The sequence below is a fragment of the Oncorhynchus mykiss genome, chromosome 1 (genome assembly GCF_013265735.2).
Source record: "Oncorhynchus mykiss isolate Arlee chromosome 1, USDA_OmykA_1.1, whole genome shotgun sequence".
Classification (NCBI taxonomy): Eukaryota; Metazoa; Chordata; class Actinopteri; order Salmoniformes; family Salmonidae; genus Oncorhynchus; species Oncorhynchus mykiss.
The window spans coordinates 87,907,663-87,929,104 of NC_048565.1; the positions used below are offsets into that span (position 1 = coordinate 87,907,663).

General features: G+C 45.8%; 2 protein-coding genes across 6 annotated transcripts; one reads left to right on the forward strand and one right to left on the reverse strand.

Moving 5' to 3' along the window:
- Positions 1 to 3,390: 3,390 nt before the first annotated feature.
- On the reverse strand, positions 3,391 to 12,016 carry LOC110531505. Of its 4 annotated transcripts, none has more exons than XM_036988057.1 (5): positions 11,754 to 12,016; positions 10,643 to 11,632; positions 9,390 to 10,033; positions 7,803 to 9,102; positions 3,391 to 5,916 (listed from the first exon to the last, which is right to left on the reverse strand). In XM_036988057.1, the coding sequence occupies exons 1-5, from the start codon at positions 11,944 to 11,946 to the stop codon at positions 4,892 to 4,894; spliced, it is 4,152 nt and encodes a 1,383-aa protein (XP_036843952.1). In that variant the 5' UTR covers positions 11,947 to 12,016; the 3' UTR covers positions 3,391 to 4,891. The 4 variants fall into 4 exon arrangements, with proteins under 4 accessions (XP_036843952.1, XP_036843949.1, XP_036843944.1 ...); XM_036988054.1 differs by having other exon boundaries at positions 3,391 to 4,656; positions 4,883 to 5,916; positions 9,390 to 11,632; XM_036988049.1 differs by having other exon boundaries at positions 3,391 to 4,769; positions 4,883 to 5,916; positions 9,390 to 11,632.
- A 1,289-nt stretch (positions 12,017 to 13,305) lies between these two features.
- On the forward strand, positions 13,306 to 20,704 carry LOC118966052. Of its 2 annotated transcripts, none has more exons than XM_036988060.1 (4): positions 13,306 to 13,561; positions 14,445 to 15,244; positions 18,064 to 19,099; positions 19,637 to 20,704. In XM_036988060.1, exons 1-4 carry the CDS (start codon positions 13,381 to 13,383, stop codon positions 19,744 to 19,746), a joined length of 2,127 nt encoding a protein of 708 aa, XP_036843955.1. In that variant the 5' UTR covers positions 13,306 to 13,380; the 3' UTR covers positions 19,747 to 20,704. The 2 variants fall into 2 exon arrangements, with proteins under 2 accessions (XP_036843955.1, XP_036843959.1); XM_036988064.1 differs by having other exon boundaries at positions 19,661 to 20,704.
- Positions 20,705 to 21,442: the final 738 nt, after the last annotated feature.

Sequence of the window (21,442 nt, forward strand, 5' to 3'; positions counted from 1 at the left end):
AATAGGAGCCCTTCTTTGTGAGGTATTGGGAAACCTCCCTGGTCTTTGTGGTTGAATCTGTGTTTAAAATTCACTGCTCGACTGCGGGACCTTACAGATCATTGTATGTGTGGGGTACAGAGATGATTAGTCATTTAAGAATCGCAGACAGTGAGTCCATGGAACGTATGTGACGTGTTAAGCACTCCTGAACTTATTTAGGCTTGCCGTAACAAAGGTGTTGAATACTTATTGACTCAAGACATTTCTGCTTTTCATTTTTAATGATTTAGTCAAAAATTGTGAAAAATAAATAAATTTCCACTTTGACATTATGGGGTATTGTGTGTAGGCCAGCTGAACTTTATCAATTTTAAATTCAGGCTGTTACACAACAAAATGTGGAAAAAGTCAAGGGGTGTGAATACTTTCTGAAGGCACTGTATGTCAACACAGAATCACTCAATCCATCCATCAAGGTCACATTTTTAATAGTTCACTATTTTGTCTCTTTCTGATTGTAGAGGACAGCCACAGCCCCAGGGCCTGGAGAAGGAAGGACAAACCCCTCAGGAACAGTCTCAGGTAAAGAGAGAGAATGTGACTTCCTCTGGGGTTCTTTCTACTTTAAATTGTTCTTAACTGTATGAATAAAAAAAATAATAATAATCGATGTGCTCAACTCATATCCTCTTGCATAAATACATGGAAGGGTGCCTGGAGCTAAAGGCCTCAAAGCATTCCCTAGAAGATATACGTTGCAATTCAAGCTTTCTTTTACACAGGGACAGTCAGTCCTGCTGTCCAGAGAGTGTGACCACCACCACCACCACCACCGCCCGTAAGCAGCCATCATCTAGGAGCCAGCTCCAGATCCAGCTCCAGCTGAGAGGCTGCTGCCCTAAGAGCCAGGGCAGAAACCAGGGAGGAAACCTGAGCAACACAGGGAGGAGAACCAGAGGCGAGAGCTATAGGGGGGATGGAGGTCCTGATAACTCCAGGGGGACTGTGACTGTCCCCGAGCCGTTCAGGATGATGATGAGGGAGGAGGAGAAGAAGAGGAGGAAGGTGAGGTGTTTGTTTAGTTGTATTGTTCTCTAAAGAGTCTTGAATGAATAATGTAACACAGCATTCCATAGGGAATGTTCTACCTGTCATAAATACAGTATATGTATGCCAGACGTGCTGAGCAAATGTCCCTCTGGGTGTTTGGGCTAAAAGTACTATATAAAACTAATGTAATATTGATGCATTATTGTCATTAAGGTCAGGACGCGTTCGGAGGTGGAGCTGGAGAACTTGCTGCTGCGCCGGGAGCTGGACGAGCTGAGGGAGTGTGGCATGAAGTTCCGGGCCTCGCCGGCGCCCGCCCACACTCGCCTGCCGCTCTACGACGTCATCAGCCGACGCCTCAGCCAGCGGCCCGGTTACCATCCCGGTAACCACAGAGTTAACTTCGGTAATTATCGGTGTGTCACGGTCAGCGGTGGCAACCAGCGGGCCTCCTCCTGCTCACCCCAGAGACCGTTCAGCTTCCTGGAGAGAGAGAGGAGGAAGAGGGAGCAGAGGATTGAAGTGGAACTGGGGAACCTGGTGGCCAAAGAGGAGAGGAAGGTGTTCAAGGCCAGGCCGGTGCCCAGGTCTGTATACTACAGCCACAGCGCCACCCACAGGCAGCAGAGCAAAGTGCAGCAGCAGCTGACGAGTCAGAAGAAACTGAAGAATATGACCCACCAACACAGCACGCGATCTACACCAGGCTTGAGGGCCGAGGGTCCAGGAGAGAAGAGGGGGGACACAGAGGAGGGCGAGGACCAGGGCCTAACGCTTGTGGAGAAAGAGAAGAGTTTTCACCTAAAAAAGGAGGGACTCCCGTCCTACGACAGCAATAGCTACTGGCGGTCTCAGAGCCGGAGCAGGCGTCCGTCGATCAAGATGGGGACGGGGGGACCTAGGAAGCAGCTTGAGCTCCAGATAGACATGGAGTCGGAGAGGAGGAAGGATAGAGAGAGGGAGTTGTCTTACATCGACCCACTCTGTACCCCTGGCAGCCCCAACAACCTCTGTTCGTCTCTCCTCAGTCAGGAGGACTTCCCTCTCCCAGCAGGCAAAACAGACTACATCAGCGTGTGTAACAGCCGTGATCAAGTCGTCGAAAGTGTTCTGTAAAGGGTTCATTCATTTGGTCAAAGTTAAGACCTGTATCAAGTGTTCTGTAAAGGGTTCATTCATTTGGTCAAAGTCAAGACCTGTATCAAGTGTTCTGTAAAGGGTTCCTTCATTTTGGTCAAAGTCAAGACCTGTATCAAGTGTTCTGTAAAGGGTTCATTCATTTGGTTAAAGTCAAGACCTGTATCAAGTGTTCTGTAAAGGGTTCATTCATTTTGGTCAAAGTCAAGACCTGTATCAAGTGTTCTGTAAAGGGTTCATTCATTTGGTTAAAGTCAAGACCTGTATCAAGTGTTCTGTAAAGGGTTCATTCATTTGGTTAAAGTCAAGACCTGTATCAAGTGTTCTGTAAAGGGTTCATTCATTTGGTTAAAGTCAAGACCTGTATCAAGTGTTCTGTAAAGGGTTCATTCATTTGGTCAAAGTCAAGACCTGTATCAAGTGTTCTGTAAAGGGTTCATTCATTTTGGTCAAAGTCAAGACCTGTATCAAGTGTTCTGTAAAGGGTTCATTCATTTTGGTCAAAGTCAAGACCTGTATCAAGTGTTCTGTAAAGGGTTCATTCATTTTGGTTAAAGTCAAGACCTGTATCAAGTGTTCTGTAAAGGGTTCATTCATTTTGGTCAAAGTCAAGACCTGTATCAAGTGTTCTGTAAAGGGTTCATTCATTTTGGTTAAAGTCAAGACCTGTATCAAGTGTTCTGTAAAGGGTTCCTTCATTTTGGTCAAAGTCAAGACCTGTATCAAGTGTTCTGTAAAGGGTTCATTCATTTTGGTCAAAGTCAAGACCTGTATCAAGTGTTCTGTAAAGGGTTCCTTCATTTTGGTCAAAGTCAAGACCTGTATCAAGTGTTCTGTAAAGGGTTCCTTCATTTTGGTAAAAGTCAAGACCTGTATCAAGTGTTCTGTAAAGGGTTCCTTCATTTTGGTCAAAGTCAAGACCTGTATCCTCCACCACTAAACATGTTAACTCCTGTCTCTCTGGGTCATCCTTTACGTGTACAGAGCCTTCAGAAAGCATTCATATCACTTGACTTATTCCACATTTTGTTGTGTTACATCCTGAATTAAAAATGGATTCAATATTTTTCCCCCCCCATCTACATACAATACCCCATAATGACATCACAATACCCCATAATGACATCACAACACCCCATAATGACATCACAACACCCCATAATGACATCACAATACCCCATAATGACAAAGTAGAAACATGTTCTTAGAAATATTTGCACATTTTTTGAAAATGAAATACAGAAATATGTCATCGAATTTGTAAAATAAAAAACTGTTTCCACTCTGAGATATTGTGTGTAGGTCAGTGACAAAAATCTCAATTCAAAACGTGGGAAAAAGTCAAGGGGTGCGAATACTCGGTCTCTAATAATGTAACAGAGTTGAGTTAAGACATGACAGATCATTATACGACAGTGGTTTCATACATAAACTAGATGTTTTAGGAGACATCCGAGACTGTATTTGTGTGTTCTAATAACGACACTGATCATGTCTTGATAAACTGTCTTGAATGTACATGTTTGAACGAAGCCCTTGTTTTGTGTGTAGCAGTGTGTTTTCCCTTCTGATTCTGTAAACATTTCAACCAGGATTTCTGGAAAACCTGTGATTTTTGCTAACCGTAGTCCAACACTAGGTTATTCAGCGAGCTAAGGAAAACAGTTTGTAATGTAGTAGTTGTAGTAAATGGTTTTAGCCAGGTAACATTTAATTGATAATGTCCTGAGAGGCAGACCTGCAACTGGAAAGTCACTGGTTTGAATCCCAAGTCTGAACGGAACAATTCTGGTAGGCTTCTGGGTATCCTAGACGCCGCCTCCTGCTGCTGTTGTGCCCTTGAGCAAGGCACAGAACCACTGAACTGCTCCAGGGACGCTTCAATAACTGTGTTTCTCAGGGGTTGAAAAACAAGTTTAAAAAAGGGGGCCATTTTCTCACGACTTCAAATCGTCGTGTTGTTTCTGTCTGTAGAAAGATCGTATTCAATATTTTTAAATAATAAAAATGTTTGATTCTTTCATTCTCTTAATGTTGGAGTATAATTTGACTTCCAGTATTCAAGTAAAATAATATTGTCCAACCCATTGGTTATCTAACGGCACCCCCACATGCCATGTCTTGAAATATGCATATAGACAGATTAAAAGTAAACTTACATTGTAAACCTCTGACAGTCAGATTTCTAACTCTGCCCATAACTTCTGAACTTTATAGCACACCCAGAATGCACCAATTATTGAGTCAAAGAGCAATAACATTTTGTTTGGCTAAGGTGTTGGGTTGACAGACAGATTTCTAACTCTGCCCATAACGTCTGAACTTTATAGCACACCCAGAACGCACCAATTATTGAGTCAAAGAACAATAACATTTTGTTTGGCTAAGGTGTTGGGTTGCCAGTCAGATTTTTAACTCTGCCCATAACTTCTGAACTTTATAGCACACCCAGAATGCACCAATTATTGAGTCAAAGAGCAATAACATTTTGTTTGGCTAAGGTGTTGGGTTGCCAGTCAGATTTTTAACTCTGCCCATAACGTCTGAACTTTATAGCACACCCAGAATGCACCAATTATTGAGTCAAAGAGCAATAACATTTTGTTTGGCTAAGGTGTTGGGTTGCCAGTCAGATTTTTAACTCTGCCCATAACGTCTGAACTTTATAGCACACCCAGAATGCACCAATTATTGAGTCAAAGAACAATAACATTTTGTTTGGCTAAGGTGTTGGGTTGCCAGTCTCTGGACCTGAGTTTGAGTCCAGGTCAGGGGTGCTGCCCTCTGAATTCCCTGCAGTACTCTGTCTCTGTTTGACTCTATTTACATAAAACTTAATGCCCGACCAGTTTCTGCTTTTGAGCGCCACAGGTTCTGACTGGAGGCATTTGAGGCAGTCCTTCTTTTCAGGAACTTGGCCACTCTTTATGAACGGCATCATGTGTTTCTCTAATGCTGCTACCTCATCAACGATCCACTTTGATCTCACAGTGTTGCTTTGGGTTGGCTGGGCACCTGTGCGACGGGTCGGCTGGGTGCCTGTGCGACGGGTCGGCTGGGTGCCTGTGCGACGGGTCGGCTGGGTGCCTGTGCGACGGGTCGGCTGGGTGTCTGTGCGACGGGTCGGCTCGGTGCCTGTGCGACGGGTCGGCTCGGTGCCTGTGCGACGGGTCGGCTGGGTGCCTGTGCGACGGGTCGGCTGGGTGCCTGTGCGACGGGTCGGCTGGGTGCCTGTGCTACGGGTCGGCTGGGTGCGTGTGCGACGGGTCGGCTGGGTGCGTGTACGACGGGTAGGCTGGGTGCCTGTGCGACGGGTCGGCTGGGTGCCTGTGCGACGGGTCGGCTCGGTGCCTGTGCGACGGGTCGGCTGGGTGCCTGTACGACGGGTCGGCTGGGTGCGTGTGCGACGGGTCGGCTGGGTGCGTGTGCAACGGGTCGGCTGGCCAGGCGCCTGTGTTACAGTGGTCGGCTGGGTGCGTGTGCAACAGGTCGGCTGGCCAGGCGCCTGTGTGACAGGGGTCGGCTGGGTGCGTGTGCAACAGGTCGGCTGGCCAGGCGCCTGTGTGACAGGGGTCGGCTGGGTGCGTGTGCAACAGTTCGGCTGGCCAGGCGCCTGTGTGACAGGGGTCGGCTGGGTGCGTGTGCAACAGGTCGGCTGGCCAGGCGCCTGTGTGACAGGGGTCGGCTGGGTGCCTGTGCAACGGGTCGGCTGGCCAGGCGCCTGTGTGACAGGGGTCGGCTGTGGACCTGTTGAGAAAAGATTGCAAAAATAACAGAAAGAACATAAATAAACATGACCATTTCCAGGCAAATTACCTGTATAAACCATCCACTTGGAGAGCTAGCCTGACCTACAAGGTGTAACAAGCCATCCACTTGGAGAGCTAGCCTGACCTACAAGGTGTAACAAACCATCCACTTGGAGAGCTAGCCTGACCTAAAGGTGTAACAAACCATCCACTTGGGAGAGCTAGCCTGACCTACAAGGTGTATAAACCATTCACTTGGAGAGCTAGCCTGACCTACAAGGTGTAACAAACCATCCACTTGGAGAGCTAGCCTGACCTACAAGGTGTAACAAACCATCCACTCGGAGAGCTAGCCTGACCTACAAGGTGTAACAAACCATCCACTTGGAGAGCTAGCCTGACCTACAAGGTGTAACAAACCAACCACTTGGAGAGCTAGCCTGACCTACAAGGTGTAACAAACCATCCACTTGGAGAGCTAGCCTGACCTACAAGGTGTATAAACCATCCACTTGGAGAGCTAGCCTGACCTACAAGGTGTAACAAACCATCCACTTGGAGAGCTAGCCTGACCTACAAGGTGTAACAAACCATCCACTTGGAGAGCTAGCCTGACCTACAAGGGGTAACAAACCATCCACTTGGAGAGCTAGCCTGACCTACAAGGTGTAACAAACCATCCACTTGGAGAGCTAGCCTGACCTACAAGGTGTAACAAACCATCCACTTGGAGAGCTAGCCTGACCTACAAGGTGTAACAAACCATCCACTTGGAGAGCTAGCCTGACCTACAAGGTGTAACAAACCATCCACTTGGAGAGCTAGCCTGACCTACAAGGTGTGACAAACCATCCACTTGGAGAGCTAGCCTGACCTACAAGGTGTAACAAACCATCCACTTGGAGAGCTAGCCTGACCTACAAGGTGTAACAAACCATCCACTTGGAGAGCTAGCCTGACCTACAAGGTGTAACAAACCATCCACTTGGAGAGCTAGCCTGACCTACAAGGTGTAACAAACCATCCACTTGGAGAGCTAGCCTGACCTACAAGGTGTAACAAACCATCCACTTGGAGAGCTAGCCTGACCTACAAGGTGTAACAAACCATCCACTTGGAGAGCTAGCCTGACCTACAAGGTGTGACAAACCATCCACTTGGAGAGCTAGCCTGACCTACAAGGTGTAACAAACCATCCACTTGGAGAGCTAGCCTGACCTACAAGGTGTAACAAACCATCCACTTGGAGAGCTAGCCTGACCTACAAGGTGTATAAACCATCCACTTGGAGAGCTAGCCTGACCTACAAGGTGTATAAACCATCCACTTGGAGAGCTAGCCTGACCTACAAGGTGTAACAAACCATCCACTTGGAGAGCTAGCCTGACCTACAAGGTGTAACAAACCATCCACTTGGAGAGCTAGCCTGACCTACAAGGTGTATAAACCATCCACTTGGAGAGCTAGCCTGACCTACAAGGTGTAACAAACCATCCACTTGGAGAGCTAGCCTGACCTACAAGGTGTAACAAACCATCCACTTGGAGAGCTAGCCTGACCTACAAGGTGTATAAACCATCCACTTGGAGAGCTAGCCTGACCTACAAGGTGTAACAAACCATCCACTTGGAGAGCTAGCCTGACCTACAAGGTGTAACAAACCATCCACTTGGAGAGCTAGCCTGACCTACAAGGTGTAACAAACCATCCACTTGGAGAGCTAGCCTGACCTACAAGGTGTAACAAACCATCCACTTGGAGAGCTAGCCTGACCTACAAGGTGTAACAAACCATCCACTTGGAGAGCTAGCCTGACCTACAAGGTGTAACAAACCATCCACTTGGAGAGCTAGCCTGACCTACAAGGTGTGACATTCGACTTACATTTATTTTGGGATTCACTGAGAGTGGACAGTGCTCCAGCCAAAACAACCTCATTCCACTTGAAACTTTTGAATTTGCCAGCAGACTCCGCGACTTTGTGTCGTCCTGACGTCAGTGCACAGGATTCCACAGCGCTGCCAATGTTCATTAAGTTGTATCCCATTTGAACAGCCAGGGTCGGACGGTCGTACGTTTTGTTCTCCTCGTTGTAGCCAGCAACAGCTCTCACTGCCGTGATGACGTGAGGTAAATTACTAGGTATGACCAAGTCCTCAAAGCACATCAGAGGTGTACACGTCCTGGCCGTGATGAGGAGTCTTGCCACCTCTCTCATTCTTCGTTGAATGTATCGGTTTCTTCTGTCATCTGGCTGTGGTTGGTTGTACAGCTCCTCTCCCATGAGGAGGATACATTTGTCATTTCTAACCACAAATGAAACTCGGTCGGAGTTCATACCACAAACTATCTTCCAAAGACCTGTGCTGACGTAGTCGGGTTGAGGACACATCTTAAACGCCATCGCTGACTGAATCCTCATCTTTGGTCCAGGTTTTGGTTCTTCAGCTTTGGGGTTCAGAGGGCAGTATCTGACATGCTTCCGTAGTGACTTTCGAATGTACAGACCTTGACAGTGCAAGCAGTGGGTGTAACATGGAGTGGATCCTGGCACTTTGGGACGGGAACAGGAGGCCATCTCTCCACTCCCACGTCTTGCTACGGCAGCATTACGCACAACGCCTCCCTTTTTATTCTGAAGACGTAAGACTTTTCTCTCTCTGGACTTCTTTCTAAAGCTGAAGGCCTCGTCCACTTCATCCCGATGCACAATCCGCAGGTGTCTCGCGATTTTAACATAAGCCTTTCCACAGTACCGACAACACTGTTTCTTAGACCTTCTACTGTCGGTTACAGACGTTGGTATGACGTGTGTGGAGCTTGGAGCTGCTGATGGGGTAGTCACCCTACTGCACACAACCTCTGGTGAAGCACTCTGCACCCTCTGACATATCCTCTTAGCTGGATTATGAGCCCCAGAGTCTGTTTGGATGTTCATGTCTTTGTTGCCGTCTGAAGGGCTGATCTCAGTCCCCGGGTTGTTTTCATCACATAAGTTGGACAAATCAGATGGTTCATTCACCACACCACTAGAGTGGCATGTTCTCTTCGCTGGTTTACGTGCCTCAGAGTCTTCTTTAGTGCAGGAGCTACTGTCTGAAGAGTTGCTGTCTGTTACGGAGATGTTTTCCTCACTCCAGGTAGAGAAACTAGATGCTTCATTTGATTCCACGTTACTAGAACCCTAAGAGGGGAAACAAAAAGGAGAGATGAATGTAATATGAAAACTCTCGGACAGCAGAGATCCCGTTTTGGAACGTAGAAATGTTCGTAGAGTTTAGCATTTTAAACAATGTATATCCTTCATATTTAAATTACTTTACATTTATTAATGTTTATATTTTTCAGTATTCATTTTCTGTAAGGAAATTGCTATCAACATCTCATGTAGTCTCTGGAATTAAATGCTGCTTTGTCATGTGTGCTGAGTGCCATTGAACATGTTAAATAATAAATTAAATAGCATCTTACTTGTTCTGAAGAAGTGCTGGGACTCTGATGAACTTTACCGTTTTGACTCTGAGCTGCAGAACAGTCTGGATTTACTGCAGAGAGGAGCTGAGAGTCACTGGTTGGTTCTGATACTCTGCTGTCAGATTCCAGCTGCTGTTCCTCCTGATTCATCCAGAGTTTCTCTTGTTTTGTGGGCTCTGGTTCCTCCAGACCCAGCCTGGGACTTCTCTCCTGCTGCTCTGGGGGAACCTCCTCTTTAGAGACAGGGAGAGAGGGGTGCTGGGAGTCTGGAGAGAAGGGAGGGGGAATGGGTCTCTCCATCCCATCAACATGTTCTTCTATGTTTCCTACCTGGGCTTCAGAACAGTCTGGATTTGCTGCAGAGAGGGTTGGTTCTGATACTCTACAAAGGCTTGTTGATTCTGATAGCCCAATGTAAAGCTGCTCTTCCTCCTGCCTGGTCCCGAATTCCTCCCGTTTGTCTTTAACCTTTGTGGGCTCTGGGTCCTCCTGCTGCAGACTGGGGCTCCTCTCTTGCTGCTCAGGGGGAACCTCCTCTTCAAAGACAGGGAGTTCTGGAGGGTTGGAAGGTAGAATGGGTCTCTCCAACCCATCAACATATTCTTCTATCTTTTCCCTCTTAGCTGCAGAACAGTCTGGATTTGCTACAGACGTTGATTCTAATACTTTGCAAAGACTGGTTGGTTCTAAAACTCTGCAGAGGCTGGTTGGTTCTAATACTCTGCTGTCAGATTCCAGCTGCTGTTCCTCCTGATTCATCCAGAGTTTCTCTTGTTTTGTGGGCTCTGGTTCCTCCAGACCCAGCCTGGGACTTCTCTCCTGCTGCTCTGGGGGAACCTCCTCTTTAGAGACAGGGAGAGAGGGCTGCTGGGAGTCTGGAGAGAAGTGAGGGGGAATGGGTCTCTCCATCCCATCAACATGTTCTTCTATGTTTCCTACCTGGGCTTCAGAACAGTCTGGATTTGCTGCAGAGAGGGTTGGTTCTGATACTCTACAAAGGCTTGTTGATTCTGATAGCCCAATGTAAAGCTGCTCTTCCTCCTGCCTGGTCCCGAATTCCTCCCGTTTGTCTTTAACCTTTGTGGGCTCTGGGTCCTCCTGCTGCAGACTGGGGCTCCTCTCTTGCTGCTCAGGGGGAACCTCCTCTTCAAAGACAGGGAGTTCTGGAGGGTTGGAAGGTAGAATGGGTCTCTCCAACCCATCAACATATTCTTCTATCTTTTCCCTCTTAGCTGCAGAACAGTCTGGATTTGCTACAGACGTTGATTCTAATACTTTGCAAAGACTGGTTGGTTCTAAAACTCTGCAGAGGCTGGTTGGTTCTAATACTCTGATTTCAGACTCCAGACCTTGAGGCTGGTCTTCCTCTTGACTGGTCCTGAGTTCCTCCTGTTCCTCTTTAATCTGTGTGGGCTTTGGGTCCTCCTGCCCCTGACTGGGGCTCCACTCTTGCTCACAGTGCTGCTGTTCAGGGTGAACCTCCTCTTCAGAGACAGGGAGAGAGAGCTGCTGGGAGTGTGGAGGGAGGAGAATAAGAATAAGCATCTCCACTGCCCCATCAACACATACTCCGTTTTCACCCAGAGCTGCAGAACAGTCTGGATTTACTGCAGAGAGGAGCTGAGAATCACTGGTTGGTTCTGATACTCTGCTGTCAGATTCCAGCTTCTGTTCCTCCTTATTCATCCAGAGTTCCTCTTGTTTTGTGGGCTCTGGTTCCTCCAGACCCAGCCTGGGACTTCTCTCCTGCTGCTCTGGGGGAACCTCCTCTTTAGAGACAGGGAGAGAGGGCTGCTGGGAGTCTGGAGAGAAGGGAGGGGGAATGGGTCTCTCCATCCCATCAACACATTGTTCTATGTTTTCTACCTGGGCTTCAGAGAGGAGCTGAGAGTCCCTGGTTGGTTCTGATATGCTGTAATCCTCTCCATCAGGTTCTGTTTTGTTCTGTTCAGTTGTGTTGGTGGGTAGAGAGTCCCTCTCTCTGTTCTCCAAGGTTTGGTCAAGATGTGAGGGCAGAGGTGGGTCCTGTTTATAGTCACTTTTCATACAGGCAGGGATTAAGATGTCTTTGGTATCAGGTTCCAGCCTCACTTGACTGGTCCTGAGTTCCTCCTGTTCCTCTTTAATCTGTGTGGGCTCTGGGTCCTCCTGCCACTGACGGGGGCTACTCTCCTGCTCACAGTGCTGCTGCTCATGTGGAACCTCCTCTTCAGAGACAGGAAAAGAGAGCTGCTGGGAGTCTGGCGGGAGGGAAAAGAAAACCAATAATGATTACATTTGTATAATTATTTGATCAATAAGTGTTGCTCACAGTAACTATATGATTCGTGCATTTTGAGTTGTCATTATTTAATTGCAAACCTTCGCGGTGTAACTTGATTTCGGAGTTGAAAACCAAATCCAACAGGCTCTGTAGACGTTTGTTCTCCTCGTTTGAACGGGAGATTTCTTCCAGGTACTCGCCTATATTTTGTTCAAGTACAACGGATATCTCCATAGCTACCGCTGTTAATCGTTCGGTAATAAACACATTCAAGAACTGTAATTGTGACATTTTATATTCACGACGTAAACAAACCAAAGCACTAGCCGTTCACGTTCGCCTTCTTCTTCTTCTATTTTGTTTTAAGGCATTTGTTACACAATTTAAAGGATGCACTACCACCACCTACTGGAAGTAAATATGCCTCCAACTTCAAAACCTTTCTTTCATACGACGTGACAAATTCGTTCAAATTTCATCCCCCCAGTATTTGTTATCCTCCGTGGATCGTCCATAAGAGGTTGATGGGTTACTGCAGGTAGCTAGCGTTCTACAACATGCAACATTGAAGTTAGGTTACAAAACACCATAGAAGAATAAAAAGCACAAAAACGGGGAATAAGAGCTCCAGAATTAGTTTAGAGTGAGGGTGTCTGGGTGAAGTAGCTGCGGTGAGGATCGCCGAGTTCGTCCCAGCGTCCCAAGGATGATTTTGGCCCAGTGGGAGTGACATTTGTGAAGAGAATGGATCCTTGCTTTTTGGTTGATCCATAAGTGGTTTCAAATTGGGTGGGATGAGAGGTTGGGGACTGTTGAATTGGTGATGGTAACTTGGAGTGGACTCATGATGATTTATTGTGTTTCCTCCACCCAGAGGGAGAGGGCGCTCTGGATTACGAGATAAGGGATAAGGATTGTGATGGGTTTCTCTCTCTGGAGCATGGCGCTGTTGAAAGGATGGAATATGTTGTTTCTTAACATGACAGTGCATGTTGTATTTGATTGAGCTCTGTTTAGATTAGGCTATTTCATCTGAGAAACCTGTATGATGTGAAAAGTTGTGGGGGTGATCATGGGGCTGGAGATGGGAGGTGTCCGGTGAGAGAAAGGCAGATTGAGGTTGCCAGGGTTACAGTAGTACAGGAAGTGTGGTATGCTGAAGCAGGGAAGAGAGTGGTTGAGGAACATGGGTACAGGGTGAGGGATGCTGAGAGGATTCCTGTGAGAGATCAAGAGACTGTGATGGGAAGAATATTTGCTTCAGCAAGGTGGGCTTTTTATCATTTATAGCCGTGGTTGTCAATTGTACTGCAGAAATGAATTGAAAGTCACAGAAAATAGAGGTTGTGGTGGCAGCGGTAGAGAAGTACTTGGGATTGGGAGGATTTACTGCAGAACAGCTGCAGGGGGAGTGGTAGGGTTTTGTCTTCTCAACCCACTGGTCTAGAGTTGGACTAGATAGGGTTCAATAGTGGAATGGGTGGCAATTTCCATTTTCCCCAATATTGTATTATTGCATCAAATGTAATGTAGGTGGACCGTGAATGGCCTCACACCACTCTCTTCCCTACAGTAGGTGGCGGTGTATGCACCTTAAAGTTGGATGCAATCCGACAAGCAAATCCAAAAGAAGAAGAATTAAAGCAGGAAGTGAATAGCTCGAGCGTTGGTTTATTTTCCTCGTTGACTTGTGGCTCTATAGACCGTAAAATTCCCAAATTACAGATGGAGTTGAATACGTTTCTTACTCAGCGGTTAACAGCGGCCGCTGTGGAGATATCGGCTGTCTTTGAAAAAAAGATTGTCGAGTACCAGGTAGAAATCTCCCGTTCGAAGGAGGAGAACAAACGTCTACAGCGGCTGTTGGATTTGGTTTTCCACCCGGAAATCAAGTTACATCGAGCAGGTTTGTAATAATAGCTACTGTGGGAAACAAAATTATTCATCAAATAATTATACTCATTTAGTCATTCACACACACAGTTAGACTGCAGTATATTAACCCGTCTGTCTCCACACCCGGGGGACCCAAACAGTAGTAACATAACAAAATCACCACTTCCATAAATCTTGTTTTTTTTATTTGTGTGTTTTTTAATTCTATTAAATACATTGGAATGGTTAGGGTTAAATGTGAGTCAACCCTGCTTTGAGTCGATAGGACTGTATACATTTTTAAAACCCTTTTATTGACATGACAGTAGCTCTATTCTAGCCGACACAGTGAGTTTGGGATCTGTACTAACGGTCCACTCAGTATTATCTGTTTAACTCCGTATGAAATGATTTCAAATAGTATTTGAACCCAGGTCTGAAGATCACACAGATCACTAGCCAGAGGGAACAAGAAGCATCGTGCGTGTGCACACCAGCCTCAGCGGGGTGATAGAAACCTTAAACATCCCTTTTCCAGGGATACAGTATCTTCAACCTATCACCCCCATTTTTTTTCTTGTGTATTACTTTACCAGTATATAACTGTATCAGAGGAGGCTGGTGGGAGGAGTTTTAGGAGGATGGGCTTATTGTAATGGCTGGAATGGAATAAATGGAACAGTATTAATCATATGGAAACCACATGTTGGACTCAGTTCTATTGATTCCTCCTATAGCACCTCCCACCAGCCTCCTCTGAACTGCATTGTTAAGGAAGAGCTTGCAATCACTGTTTACACCTGCTGCATCCTGCTGTATCCTGCTGTATCCTGCTGTATCCTGCTGCATCCTGCTGTATCCTGCAGTACGTGAATAAACTCTGATTTGATTTGTTTTCCTTTTCTTCCCTCCAGACTCCCAGCAGCTCTCTCTTCCTGCCTCTGAAGAGGAGGTTCCTCCTGAACAGCAGCACTGTGAGCAGGAGAGTAGCCCCCGTCAGTGGCAGGAGGACCCAGAGCCCACACAGATTAAAGAGGAACAGGAGGAAGTCAGGACCAGTCAAGAGGAGGACCAGCCTCAAGGGCTGGAACCTGATACCAAAGACGTCTTAATCCCTGCCTGTGTGAAAAGTGACTATGAACAGGACCCACCTCTGCCCTCACATCTTGACCAAACCTTGGAGAACAGAGAGAGGGACTCTCTACCCACCAACACAACTGAACAGATCAAAACAGAACCTGATGGAGAGGATTACAGCATATCAGAACCAACCACGGACTCTCAGCTCCTCTCTGAAGCCCAGGTAGAAAACATAGACGAACGTGTTGATAGGATGGAGAGACCCATTCCCCCTCCCTTCTCTCCAGACTCCCAGCAGCCCTCTCTCCCTGTCTCTAAAGAGGAGGTTCCCCCAGAGCAGCAGGAGAGAAGCCCCAGGCTAGGTCTGGAGGAACCAGAGCCCACAAAACAAGAGGAACTCTGGACGAATCAGGAGGAACAGCAGCTGGAATCTGACAGCAGAGTATCAGAACCAACCAGTGACTCTCAGCTCCTCTCTGCAGTAAATCCAGACTGTTCTGCAGCTCAGAGTGAAAACAGAGTATCAGAACCAACCAGTGACTCTCAGCTCCTCTCTGCAGTAAATCCAGACTGTTCTGCAGCTCAGAGTGAAAACGGTAAAGTTCATGAGAGTCCCAGCACTTCTTCAGAACAAGTAAGATTATATTTAATTTATTGTATTAATATACATGTAGAACAGCACAAAAAGGCAGCATTTAATTGTAGCGAAAACAGCCAAATGATTACATGAGATTCTGAAAGCAATTTCCTCTGTGTGGAGGACTGGGCAATTTCTTTACAGAAAATGAATACTAAAAAAAAATATGAACATGAATATATACATTTAAAATATAAAGTATATGGACAATTCCAGCATTATGGACATTACATTTGCAAGCAAAATCACAACCGTAATATCTCGCACTCACAGAAAATTGACAAAGTAAATAGAATGATGTGTGTCTATAGTACTTCTTGGGTGAACCCAAAACAGACTTCTAAATTAATGAAATGTATGTCAAAACAAAGAAATCAATGATTGCAAAGTGAAACAAACCATACAACTCTATGCACAAGGACGACTTTTTGTAGATGCGAATTCTGGTAACAGAATGACGGGCACCAACGGCACCAACCGTCATTCTGTTACCAGACTTTCTATCTGCACTGGGCTTCCAGTACATGTGTTTTTGTAAAATATTCTGTGGAAATTGTTCAAAGTTGTCCTTGTGCATACAGTCGTTGTACGGTTTGTTTCACCTTGCAATCATTGTTTTTTTGTTTGACATTCACTATATATACAAAAGTATGTGGACACCCTTTTAAATTAGTGGCTTCGGGCTATTTCGGCTACACCCGTTGCTGACAGGTGTGTAAAATTGAGCACACCGCCATGTAATCTCCATTGAAAAACATTGGCCTGTGGAATGGCCTTACGGAAGAGCTTAGTGACTTTCAACGTGGCACCATCATAGGATGCCACATTTCCAACAAGTCGGTTTGTCAAATTTCTGCCCTGCTAGATCTGCCCCCGGTCAACTGCAAGTGCGGTTATTGTGAAGTGGAAACGTCAAGGAGTAACAACGGCTCAGTCACAAAGTGGTAGGCCACACAAGCTCACAGAGCAGGACCGCCGAGTGCTGAAGCACGTAGAGCTTAAGAATCGTCTGTCCTCGGTTGCAACACTCACTACAGAGTTCCAAACTGCCTCTGGCAGGTGTCCACATCTAGTGGAAAGCCTTCCCAGAAGAGTGGAGGCTGTTATAGCAGTTATAGCAGAAAGGGGGGGACCAACTCCATGATTTTGGAATGAGATGTTTGACGAGCAGGTGTCCACATAACTTCTGGTCATGTAGTGTACATTTTAATGTGAAAAATCTGAGTCTCTTTCCCATGGAATTGTCCACTTACAGTGCATTGGTAAAGTATTCAGACCACATTTTCCACATTTTGTTACGTTACAGCCTTATTCTAAAATGGATTAAATAGTTTTTTTCCCCCTCATCAATCTACACACAATACCCCATAATGACAAAGCAAAAACAAGTTTTTATAAATTTGCGCAATCACATATACACAAGTATTCAGACCTTTTACGCAGTACTTTGTTGAAGCACCTTTGGCAGCATTTACAACCTCAAGTCTTCTTGGGTATGACACCACAAGTTTGGCACACCTGTATTTGAGGAGTTTCTCCCATTCTTCTCTGCAGATCCTCTCAAGCTCTGTCAGGTTGGATGGGGAGTGTCGCTGTACAGCTATTTTCAGGTCTCTCCCGAGATGTTCCAAGTCTGGGCTCTGGCTGGGTCACTCAAGGACATTCAGAGACTTGTCCAGAAGCCACTCCGGCGTTGTTGTCTGTTGGAAGGTGAACCTTCGTCCCAGTCTGAGGTCCTGAGTGATCTGGACCAAGTTTTCATCAAGGATCTCTCTACTTTGCTCCGTTAATGTTTCCTTCAATCTTGACTAGTCTTCCAGTCCCTGCCACCGCCATGCTTCACTGTAGGGATGGTGCCAGGTTTCCTCCAGATGTGATGCTGCCACCACCTTGCTTCACTGTATGGATGGTGCCAGGTTTCCTCCAGATGTGACGCTTGGCATTCAGGCCAAAGAGTTATATCTTGGTTTCATCAGACCAGAAAATATTGTTTCTCATGGTCTGAGAGTCTAGGTGCCTTTTGGCAAACTCCAAGTGGCTGTCATGTGCCTTTTTACTGAGGAGTGGCATCCGTCTGGCCACTCTGCCATAAAGGCCTGATTGGTGTAGTGCTGCAGAGATGATTGTCCTTCTGGAATGTTCTCCCATCTCCACAGAGGACCTCTAGAGCTCTGTCAGAGTGACGGGTTGTTGGTCACCTCCCTGACCAAGGCCTTTGTCCCCTGATTGCTCAGTCGGGCGGCCAGCTCTAGGAAGAGTCTTGGTGGTTCCAAACTTCTTCCATTTAAGGATGATGGAGGCCACTGTGTTTTTGGGGACCTTCAATACTGCAGAAATGTTTTGGTACCCTTCCCCAGATCTCTGCCTCGACACAATCCTGTCTCTGAGCTCTACGGACAATTCCTTCCACCTCATGGCTTGGTTTTTGCGCTGACAATTTTGAGTCTCATAGCAAAGGGTCTGAATACTTATGTAAATATACATCTGCAAAAATGTCTAAACCTGTTTTTGCTTTGTCATTATGGGGTATTGTGATGTCATTATGGGGTATTGTGATGTCATTATGGGGTATTGTGATGTCATTATGGGGTATTGTGTGTAGATTGATGAGGGTGAAAAATATTTTACCAATTTTAAAATAAGGCTGTAATGTAAAAAAAAATGGGAGAAAAGTCAAGGTGTCTGAATACTTTCCGAATGCACTGTACAATGTTTAATATGATAACTCTACAAACATATCTACGTTCCAAAACGGGATCTCTGCTGTCCGAGAGTTTTCATATTACATTCATCTCTCCTTTTTGTTTCCCTCTTAGGATTCTAGTAACGTGGAATCAAATGAAGCATCTAGTTTCTCTACCTGGAGTGAGGAAAACATCTCCGTAACAGACAGCAACTCTTCAGACAGTAGCTCCTGCACTAAAGAAGACTCTGAGGCACGTAAACCAGCGAAGAGAACATGCCATTCTAGTGGTGTGTTGAATGAACCATCTGATTTGTCCAACTTATGTGATGAAAACAACCCGGGGACTGAGATCAGCCCTTCAGACGGCAACAAAGACATGAACATCCAAACAGACTCTGGGGCTCATAATCCAGCTAAGAGGATATGTCAGAGGGTGCATGATGTTGCCGTAGCAAGACGTGGGAGTGGAGAGATGGCCTCCTGTTCCCGTCCCAAAGTGGCAGGATCCACTCGATGTTACACCCACTGCTTGCACTGTCAAGGTCTGTACATTCGAAAGTCACTACGGAAGCATGTCAGATACTGCCCTCTGAACCCCAAAGCTGAAGAACCAAAACCTGGACCAAAGATGAGGATTCAGTCAGCAATGGCGTTCAAGATGCGTCCTCAACCCGACTACGTCAGCACAGGTCTTTGGAAGATAGTTTGTGGTATGAACTCCGACCGAGTTTCATTTGTGGTTAGAAATGACAAATGTATCCTCCTCATGGGAGAGGAGCTGTACAACAAACTACAGCCAGATGACAGAAGAAACCAATACATTCAACGAAGAATGAGAGAGGTGGCAAGACTCCTCATCACGGCCAGGACGTGTACACCTCTGATGTGCTTTGAGGACTTGGTCATACCTAGTAATTTACCTCACGTCATCACGGCAGTGAGAGCTGTTGCTGGCTACAACGAGGAGAACAAAACGTACGACCGTCCGACCCTGGCTGTTCAAATGGGATACAACTTAATGAACATTGGCAGCGCTGTGGAATCCTGTGCACTGACGTCAGGACGACACAAAGTCGCAGAGTCTGCTGGCAAATTCAAAAGTTTCAAGTGGAATGAGGTTGTTTTGGCTGGAGCACTGTCCACTCTCAGTGAACCCCAAAATAAATGTAAGTCAAATGTCACACCTTGTAGGTCAGGCTAGCTCTCCAAGTGGATGGTTTGTTACACCTTGTAGGTCAGGCTAGCTCTCCAAGTGGATGGTTTGTTACACCTTGTAGGTCAGGCTAGCTCTCCAAGTGGATGGTTTGTTACACCTTGTAGGTCAGGCTAGCTCTCCAAGTGGATGGTTTATACACCTTGTAGGTCAGGCTAGCTCTCCAAGTGGATGGTTTGTACACCTTGTAGGTCAGGCTAGCTCTCCAAGTGGATGGTTTATACACCTTGTAGGTCAGGCTAGCTCTCCAAGTGGATGGTTTGCCAGACATCCCTAATAATATTCGATTTTTTTTTATAAAGGAAATTTGCCTGGAAATGGTCATGTTTATTTAGCCTATTCATTTTTTTCTCTCTGTCTTTCTCTGGTTGTTTCAGCTGCAACATTGTCAACTCCTGTTGAGCCAAAAAGTGAAATATGAAAATCGTGGTATTATTTTTAATTCGTTGCTGCCATTTTTGCAATCTTTTAAGCAACCTTTTCTCAACAGGCGCCCAGCCGGCCCGTCGCACAGGCGCCCAGCCGGCCCGTCGCACAGGCGCCCATCCGGCCTGTCTCCCAGCTGAGCCGGCGCCCAGCCAACCCAAAGCAACATTGTGAGATTAAAGTGGATCGTTGATGAGGTAGCAGCAGTAGAGAAACGCATGATGCCGTTCATAAAGAGTGGCCAAGTTCCTGGAAAGAAGGACTGCCTCAAATGCCTCCAGTCAGAACCTGTGGCGCTCAAAAGCAGAAACTGGTCGGGCATTAAGTTCTATGCAACTAGAATCAAACAGAGACAGAGTACTGCAGCAAACTTGGGAGACCGCGGCCCTGACGGGTACTTCAAATCAGGTCCAGAGACTGTCAACGCAACACCTTAGCCATTGCGTTTCCCAGTCAGACTTCGAACCAGCCAGGGATTTGAACCAGCAACTTTGTGTGTGGTGGTGGGGGGGTTACAGGTACCAATATTTAAATTCATATTCTGTTCCTATATTTTATATTCATTAGTTCACACATTGTACCTGTGGGTTGCCACTAAAAACATTGAAGAAGAAATTAACTTCGCCATTTCCTGGTTGGTAAAATTCTAACAGTAAACCTAATTTCAGTTTGTGACAAAACCAGCCAGTATAGTGTAGAGGATCATGGTCCGTCTAAACCGCTGTGAAATATATTTTCCATAAACAAAAATATTGTATTTTTTTCGTCTGTTTTGAAGCTGGTGTACGAAACTTAAGAACGGGAAGCATAGAAATAGGGCACATAGAACAGATCTACCGGCTTCCTAGACTTGCTTTCAGTGAGAGTGACAGATCTATAACTGTAAGTAGAGACGGAGTCCTCCATCGGGATCTTGAGAGGCAGTAGGGCTTATTTGGTTTCGATGCATTTTTTGTAATTTGAGATTAAACTGAATTTTTATCTATGATCTTCAATGCATTTGGGAGCAATAGAGATACATTGTCTAGATATAGTACAATATCGTCTGCGTATTGGTGTTATTTTATTTGATTGATGAATGGCCTGGGCCAGGGGGTTCCCATGGATAATAAAATAACAAAGGAGAAATTGATCGCCTAGTCTGCTTCTTCTAGTGATTCTGAACAGAGCAGATATTGCCTGTTATAACTATGGCTGAGGGGATTGGCATATTAATTAAATTAGAGCCATTTTTCAAGACCGACCAGAGATCTAGCCATTCTAGTTGAGTAAAAGCTTTTTCTGTATGGAGAGATGATACAGCCCAAGGACCTGTTGATTCTGATGAAGCATCGAAGATATGGAATAGTCGACGGATCTAATCCGAGGATAAATATATATATATATTTTTTTATAAACCCGCTTCGGTCCTTGTGGACCAATTTGGATACGTAAGTCTTGAGATGGGATGACAATTTTAGTAGACAGTTTTAATATCTGTGTTTATCGAAGATAGGGGGCGATAGAGAGTACACTGGGTGACATCCTTTCTTTATTTTTGTAAAGGTGAAATTAGTGCTCTATTTACATTTCTCCAAAATGAACCTTTGTGTGAACAGCTGTGTTAATCATTTAGAGCAATAGTGGACCTAATTGAGACCAGCGACATGTTGGTTCCAGGCCTGTCTCTCTAACGCGAGGCTACCTGATACCCCTAAGGACATGTTACATAAACTCAATCTATTTTCAGATCAAACTACTGTATTTTCCTGTATTAATGTTACTATTGAATGATTATCATTGTGAAATCTTCTGCTTTGTTGTACATTTCCACTTTTATGGATTGAATTGGGCAGGATGCATTCCTTTCTCTAATGTGTTATAGCGATTC

Excerpts from the sequence above, each read along its gene's own strand:
- LOC118966052 (XM_036988060.1), top strand. The coding sequence starts at position 13,381 with ATGGAGTTGAATACGTTTCTTACTCAGCGGTTAACAGCGGCCGCTGTG. Across the intron at positions 13,562-14,444 it reads AATCAAGTTACATCGAGCAG|ACTCCCAGCAGCTCTCTCTT; the intron begins GTTTGTAATAAT and ends TCTTCCCTCCAG. Across the intron at positions 15,245-18,063 it reads CCAGCACTTCTTCAGAACAA|GATTCTAGTAACGTGGAATC; the intron begins GTAAGATTATAT and ends TTTCCCTCTTAG.
- LOC110531505 (XM_036988054.1), bottom strand. The coding sequence starts at position 11,946 with ATGTCACAATTACAGTTCTTGAATGTGTTTATTACCGAACGATTAACA. Across the intron at positions 11,633-11,753 it reads AATCAAGTTACACCGCGAAG|ACTCCCAGCAGCTCTCTTTT; the intron begins GTTTGCAATTAA and ends CCCTCCCGCCAG. Across the intron at positions 5,917-7,802 it reads CAGTGAATCCCAAAATAAAT|GTCCACAGCCGACCCCTGTC; the intron begins GTAAGTCGAATG and ends TTTTCTCAACAG.